At 33.4% G+C, this 8,461-nt stretch overlaps 1 protein-coding gene across 1 annotated transcript; it reads left to right on the plus strand.

The window, feature by feature from the left end:
• The first annotated feature begins 2,593 nt into the window (after nucleotides 1-2,593).
• On the plus strand, nucleotides 2,594-3,385 carry LOC139875830 (desmethylxanthohumol 6'-O-methyltransferase-like). The gene has a single exon (XM_071863125.1). The coding sequence runs from the start codon at nucleotides 2,594-2,596 to the stop codon at nucleotides 3,383-3,385; it is 792 nt and encodes a 263-aa protein (XP_071719226.1).
• The last annotated feature ends 5,076 nt before the right edge of the window (nucleotides 3,386-8,461 follow it).

Consider the following 8,461-nt stretch of genomic DNA (forward strand, 5'->3'; position numbering starts at 1 on the left):
CATTATATGTTAAGGTCGGTTACCAAGCTAAGTTATGAAAGCAATGAAAAGTGAATGTTATGTATCGAGGGAATGATTTTATACACAGGTTATGTGTATGTTATTTTTGTGGACGAGATATGTGTACGGTTACTAAATTTTATGAAAGATGATTTCGTACACGAGAAAGGTGTATTGTATTTAAAAGATATCGCATGTACATTACAGGTGGGTATAGGATTCGGGCCCATTTGTACCATGCAACATTTAAATCTTGTGGTCTATCAAAATGATGAATTTTTTTGTTTAATGATAAACTTATGAACTCACCAACATTTTGGTTGACACTTGAAAGCATGTTTATTCTCAGGTATGAAAGAAACCTTCCGCTGTGCATTTGCTCATTTTAAAGACATTATTTGGAGTCGATCATCGCAATGGGACCAGATGTTGGTGACTTCGTCCAGATGGATTAGGATGGGGTATGACATTTATTGTTAAGGAGGTGATCCTTACACATATTTTTTTATCCATACATATTTAACTTACTATTATACTCGTATTTAGGTGTTGTTTGTTTTTTAGACTGCAGATTTTATTAAGTCTTATGTCTGCACGTTCGCAGACGTTTTTACTGCAGACTGTTTGTTTTTTGAAGACATAAGATAAAATAATGTCTTATTCTGTCTACAACCTCGCAGGCTTATAAATGTGCTTCTAACTGTTGCAGACATGATTATGTTATGTTACAGAGATAAAAACAAACATTCTTCAATATTCAGCATACATACAGACTTTCAAGCCACATGTTGTTTACAGACGTGGTCCACAGATCTTCAGATAAAAACATCTTAAAAACAGACATCACCTTATATTTAAAATTATAATATAAGTTTCAACTACCTAGATCACTCTAGTGGTATACTTGGGAGTTTATGATACCAAAGTGTGTATGAATTAAAAATTGGTGCGTGAGAATCACCTCCATGTTAGTTAGCGATTATTAATATTTTTTTAAATGTGTAAGTTATAAGCAAGGTTGTAAAAAACGTGAGTCGGGGATGCATCGGTCATGCCTAAAAACGACGCGTCGAACGCAACGGGGACACAACGGTGACGCAACGGGCGTTGACTAACGTTGACTTTTTAAAATGGTTTTATTAAATATATATTTACATATAATCGAATCTTAAAATATAAACTATATTTACAATAAACATGAACAATTAACACTTATTAACAATATTACCAAAAAAGAATAAAAAAGTTGACCGACTTTGACTGACTTTTTTCGAATTTGACCAACTTTTTCCGACTTTGACCGACTTTTTACCTTTGACCGACTTTTTAGCAACGACGCATCGGCCATGCCTAAAAATATCGGCCGACTTTTGCAGCACTGGTTATAAGTGATGGGTCCCTTTAAATCAAGTTCTCTTGCCTTTGTACGTAATGACACTTAAATTTTGAGTTTTACTATGAGAAGCGAGAAATTTTTTGAGGATTTTCAAGATTGTAGTTGTAGTTGTAGTTGTTATTACTCCATTATTTATTATAACAATAATTAATATTATTATTTTTTTCGGGGGTGTCTTTGGCACTGCATCAGGCGGCGATCTCACTGTTGTTGAAGATCGGGTCACAGATCCGGAGGAGGATTCGTTTTTTCGGATTTGGCTCATCTCGAGATAGCTCGAGTGGTTATACGGTTGCTAAGTTCTGTATTTATTTGTTGCAGTGGCGGTTGGCGTTCTCCCAATCGTCATTGATATTTACTGTTTATGTTTTCTAGACTTTTTGGTGCAATTGCTACTTAGGTTAGTTGCTCCGTGTTTTGCTTGTTAGAAATGTCTTTGCTTCTTAATCATTTTTTGTTCCGTCATGTTGGCTTGATTTGATTTGAGTTGGTGATTTTTAGCCGCTTCTATATGTTTGGATTTTCTTTTCTATCAATCATACTTGTTAATCTTCACATTCATTCTATTATTATTATTATTAATTATTAATTTTTATTAACTATTATTATTCTTGTGTTGTTATCGTTATTATTATTATTATTAATTAATAATTATTACGGAGTATATATAATAATAATAATAATAATAATAATAATAATAATAATAATAATAATAATAATAATAATAATAATAATAATAATAATAATAATAATAATAATAATAATAATAATAATAATAATTGTAATTAAAATTATTATTATCTATTACTACTCCCTCCGTCCAAATTCTATTGTGCAGTATTCCATTTTGAGATATCTCAAATTAATTGTCCATTTCCATAAATGAAAAATAGCAATGTAGTAAAGTTCTTTTGTGCTCCTATTTTATACATGTAAGACAAAAATATAGGTAAAAAGTAAGGGCTAAGTTGAAAAGTAAACAAAAAAGTACGTGCGTCGGTCACTTTTTTTAAAAACTGGGTATTTTTTGTCTGGGGAACAATAGATATGATATGGGACGGAGGGATTATTATGTTAGTTGATAAAAAGTGAGGTTGACATTTTGTTGTTGGTGTATATATAAGAACGTAACCATGTCTTTTTTTTTTTCATAACTCCATCAAAAACGCACACAGTGCTATTAATATACAATTAATCATGACCAACCTGAATGGAGGTGACAATGATGCAGTGTTGAGAGGCCAGGCACAAATATTGCAGTACATATATGGTGTTCTTGATGGCTTGGCGTTACGATGTTGTGTTGAGCTCGGTATCGCTGACATCATAAATCATCACAGGTCCCCTACCACATTGGCCGAAATTATTAATGGTATCAACTCTCCATCCATTAACGTTGATGGGCTCGAACGCCTCATGAGATTCTTGGTTCGTAGAAAGATTTTTGAAGACAATAGTACACGAATAAAGGATGAAGAAAAAGAAAATGTTTATTACTCATTGAACCACTGTTCTAAGTGGTTGTTACGGGACGCTCATATGACATTAGCACCATTGATTATTATGCGGACCAACCCAATTATTATGACACCTGCTCATTTATTGAGTCATTCGATTAAACATGGTGGATCAACGTTTAAGATGAACCATGGAGAAGAGTTCTTTGATTTTTGTCAACTTAACTCAGAATTTAATAAGGTTTTTAATGAAGGCATGGCGTGTACTGCTAAGATCACTACTAACGCGATCATGTTGAGTTACAAAAATGAGTTTGATGAATTAAAAGGTAGCATAGTTGATGTTGGGGGCGGTATTGGGGTATTAGTAGCAGAGATAGTGAAGGCATATCCCCATCTTAAAGGGATCAATTTTGATTTACAACATGTGATTTCTACTGCACCAACATACGATGGGGTTACTCACATTGCCGGAGATATGTTTAAGGCCATTCCGTGTGCAGAAACAATCTTCATGACGGTAAAATTATAAATCAGCAAATTAATGTATAATTAATCTATTGTTTAAATAATTGTAGAAGCTAGTACACTGAAGTACAGGGGCGGGGCGGAAGTAGTAAGGGACAAGCGGGTACCCCCAGTAGATTTGAAGTTTTCAGTGCAAAATTTTTAGATTTTTTGATTTTGGCCCAGTGATTTTTTTTTTTTTTGGGTTCAAAAGTCTTCTTATTTCGCTCCCAAAGCCTCCATATATAAGAAATAAAGGTTAGGAGATTACAGACTACAAAATGCTGCCCCATCTTTCATGCCTTGGGCCTTGGCCCAGGTCGCCCATAAGCTTGGTCGGGGCTGCTGGCCGGCAGGGACACGTGAACCATGTGTTGCCTTTGACAACCAACCAATCCTACCCAGTAAGAGTTGGATGCATGTAAAAATACCTTCATCAAATACCCCATGAGTGGGAGGTACGAGTCTATCCATATATGCTTACCCTGAGAGGCAAATATAATACTTGACCCTCCTAGGACTCAAACCTACGCCATAGTCTCAAAAGCTTCCCCACATGGTGCCCAACTTCTAAGAAAATGGGTACTACTGAGCTAATAGCTCATTGGTAATTACATTTATACCTATTGAGACACTGTTATGACAATTTGCCTAGCGCACTCACACCAGCGAAAGCGGGGATATAATTTGTTTGAGACAAACTTGCGAGAAATAATAGAAAGCAAATAAAGTAACTGATAACACGACGATTTAACGTGGTTCGACAAACCCTGCCTACGTCCACCCCAAGAGTCTCCTTTATTCTTATAATATAAAAGAACCCGGTACAAGAAAAAGTACACTATGAGTTAAACCCAAACCCAAGCCCCTTAGATTTTAGCATAAAATCTAAGTTTTCCGTACACTCTTTTACACCCCTTACAAGAATAAAACTCTCAACCTCACAAAGAAACACACTCCGTTGATATTATCGATCAACTATGTTTACTACATTTGTGATACTTTGATCCTCCCTTGGATCACTTGATCCCTTTCTCTGGATGTCTTCCCTCAACTACATACTGATGTATTTATATTGTTTCTTTATAATGTGAAAAGTTGCATGTGAATACAATAAGCCATACTATTTGACTTCACTCTACCACGTTAAACATTCACGTTTTCTTCACAAAGTTGGTAAAAACTATTTACAAATTGTTTCCAACTATTGATATATATAACCATATATTTTAATCATGATAAATGTGAGACATCTCTTTTGGACTACCGTCTAACAGACACAATAAGGTTTCCCATCTTTACATGTTTTAAGGATTAAGAATTACCTCCTTTGAATGATATTGTGTCTGAATTATTCTTGTCGATAGAGTATGTAGTACACCGGATGATGACAATGTTAATGGCTTCATGTAATTTTGATTTTTTTTGTAACTGCATAGGATTTTTTTCTAGAAAAATAGGATAATCATTTATCCTAAATATCTAGACGATTTTATTGCTAAATGAAAATAATTCGGAATGTCATCATTAATACTCACTACTACAAAAAGGGAATTGGTTTTAAAACCGGTTTGTATTCATAGGGGTTTATAAAGTCCAGACCGGTTTTAAAACCGGTTTCCAAACCTAACTTTCGAAACCGGTTTTCATCAAAAAACAGGTTTCTATGCATGACAAAAGAGACCCCTTTTTATGTAGAAACCGGTTTCTAAACTTCTAATTTTTTCTAAGCAGTTTACTTTATTGATTACTAATAAAAAATACTTACAATCAGGAGACAAACATATCTCACCCGAAAGAACATGAGAAATTGCAGGCCTAAAAACATGATAAATATACGAGCAAAACAAATGGGACAAGTTTTACATGTGTGACGAACTGACGATTGAAATCAGAGAAATAACAACCCATGTTTTATAGATTTGCAACAAACAATATATACATTTATGAGGAATATTCAAATGAAACCAAATTTTAAGTTGAGATTCAAGGGACCAATCAGAGTGCGACACGTGGCGCGATAATCACATGTGATTGGAAAAAAAAAATTAAAAAAAAAATTTATTTTTTTTCGAAAAAAATTTTCCGAAATTTTTTTTCGAATTTTTTTAAATTTTTTTTTCAATCACATGTGATTGGATTTGACACGCAGTAAATCACATGTGATTCTACATGCCAATCACATGTGATTGTAAAACTCAATCACATGTGATTCTGCATGTCAAATTTTTTTTTTTTTAGTAAAATGACGATTTTCAGTTAATTTGTGCTAAAACCTTTAAACACCAAGTTTTTGATCAAATCACCAAATTAAAGTCTGAAATTTTAAAGATATGATCACGAAACGCTAACAAACTTGATCATATCACCAAATTAAAGTCGCTTTCCGGTTGAATTTTTTTTTTTAAAAAATTTGAATTTTTTTCAATCCCATGTGATTGGATTTGACATGCAGAATCACATGTGATTGTGTTTTACAATCACATATGATTGGGCTTTACAATCACATGTAATTGGATTTGAAATGCTAAATTAAAAAAAAAATTAAAAAAAAAATTATTTCAAAAAAAAATTATTTAAAAACAAATTTAATTTTTTTTTCCAATCACATGTGATTGTTGCGCCACATGTCGCGCTTTGATTGGTCCGTTGGATTTCAAGCAAATTATTGGATTCAAGGGATTACAACTCATACATTTATACATCAAAATCTTACAATACACAGTACACAATATTAAATAAGCAATCATTACTCATATTAATTAGTGTTGTAAATTAGAGTTTCGAATTCGGATTTCTGAGAGTCGTGTAATCACTTTCAGATCAAAGTATTTTGATGGTACTAACGAAATCTCTAATCGGATAAAACTCAGAATTATTGAACAATGAATCTGTGTCTTTTGTGTATATGAATTTGATTAAAATGTACCAAATAAATAACCAAAAACCGGGTGTTTTATAACTGCTGAATAGCAGTTCCATAACTGCCGAATGGCAGTTTCATAACTGCTAAAAAATGGGTGTTTTATCCGGCTTTTTATTTTGGGTCAAACCATGTCAAAATCGAATTTCAACACATTTTTAATAAAGCAATGTTAACCCAGCCAGGGGCTCTGCCCCTTGGACCCCGCCAGGGGTTGCCACCCCTTGGACCCCGCTATCGGGGGCGCTGCCCCCGAACCCCCGTCATAATCAAGATAAGTTCAAACAAGTGTGCACTCCACACTTTCCCTAACTTGTTCGATATTTATCAAGATTATTTTGGTTAACAAATTAATCCCATTACACTTAAATCATATTGGTGACACAAATCACCAACAATTAGCAACCCACGAGTTGTAGCTTTTGGTTCTTTTTCTTCATTTAATTTAAGTTCCGCATCATCAAATTCGTTACAATCTTCATTTAATTAACAACCCGCAGGTTTCATTTATTCCTGAAAAAGAACACTAACACATATCTTTTAGAAGTTATAATTAATGAAACAAGTTATACTGGAAAAACAGAGAAAATGGAATAAGTATGTAACAGATAAAAAATAAAAAATAAAAGAGAGAAATTGTTTGAAATTGTTAGTGAAGAAGAGTTGCCAATGGGATAAGTAAAGGATGTTAGTGAAGAAATTGTTTGAAATTTTGGAAATTTCGTTTCCCACAAGTAAATTTCGTTTCCCGCTTTATTTTTATCAACGTGTTTGAAATTTTGGTTTCTAAGAAACCGGTTACATGAAAAAACAGGTTTGCAAAGTCTAGTAAATTAGAAACCAGTTTTCTGAAAAAATAGTTTGCAAAGTTAAAACCGGTTTTTATGGAAAACCGGTTTGGAAAATAACTTTCAGAATCGGTTTTTTGTAAAAACCGGTCTCCCCTTTCCGTGTTATTAAAAACCGGTTCCGATACTCTTTCTAAACCGATTTTTATCTCTTATCCACAAATCCGGTTTCGAAAAGGGGTTTGTATACTCTTTTGTGTAGTAATGACTACATTAACAAATCATAAAAATCAACCTAAAATAATGTGATTGTTTTCTATGACGATAGAAAAAAGAAAATCCCTAAAATATCTGAAAGCTTACTTGAAATAGTCTAGAGGTTGATGATTTGAAGAGCTATGTAATGTGAAAATAGAATGCTGAAGACCATAAACGAATCATCAATATTTTAAGATGATCTGTGATTGTTGGGAAAATGAAAATAATAATCTGATGAGTCAAAAGTATTTTGCAAATTTTAGAGTCTGGAGATTTAGAGTCTGAAGTTGCAGACTCTGAATTTGATGAAGTCAACGTTTAAAGATTTTTTAAAGCCAAAGCTAAAGATTATTCTGGAGATATGTTTGCAGATTAAGAAGATTTGTTTTGAAGATTCAGTTTTATCTCCAGAGTTGACTTTCGATTTATTAGCAAATTTGTTTGGTTTTTTAGTTTATCTTTTCCATTTTTATAGCTAAGTAGTTTTGGAAACCAAATCTCCAGATTTGGTTTTTATCTGTATAAATAGGGACGTGTGGTTCATTTGAAAGATGTACTTGACACGATTAATATTATCAATCCTTTATTCAAATATCGTGTTCTCTCATTTTCTACACTTAAATTCTTATTTATTGTATAAATTGAGAGTCTGGTGTTCATAGTTGTATTACTGTGAACTAAAAACTGGTATCAGAGAGGGTAAGGTGTAAATCCTATTACGGTGATCTTTACAAACGATCCATATTTTTATCAATATGTCTACCAGTACCATTCCTACCCCAGTTATGGCTAGAAAAGGTGTGCCAATATTCGATGGCACAGACTTTGCAACTTGGAAATTGAAAGTCCTATGGTTTTTAGGATCTTTTCATGAAGAAGCTGAGCATATTCTTACAACAGAACTCATTATTCCTGGTTCAATGATAGCTGCTGTTTCTGCCACAGATACTGTTGCTGCACAACCTGCCTATTTTCGTGAAACACCAAGAGAAAGGTGGACCGAAGCAGAAGCCATAAAGTTCAAACTGGATAGCAAGATAAGGAGTATTATTGGAAATGCTGTTACTCTTCTAATTCTCATAAAGATCAGTCATGCCAAGACTGCTAAAGCTATGTGGGATTTGTTGCTTAA

Source organism: Rutidosis leptorrhynchoides, chromosome 11 (genome assembly GCF_046630445.1).
Source record: "Rutidosis leptorrhynchoides isolate AG116_Rl617_1_P2 chromosome 11, CSIRO_AGI_Rlap_v1, whole genome shotgun sequence".
Taxonomy (NCBI): Eukaryota; Viridiplantae; Streptophyta; class Magnoliopsida; order Asterales; family Asteraceae; genus Rutidosis; species Rutidosis leptorrhynchoides.

What these genes read in the sequence shown, in the direction of transcription:
- LOC139875830 (XM_071863125.1), top strand. Translation starts at nt 2,594, where the DNA reads ATGACCAACCTGAATGGAGGTGACAATGATGCAGTGTTGAGAGGCCAG.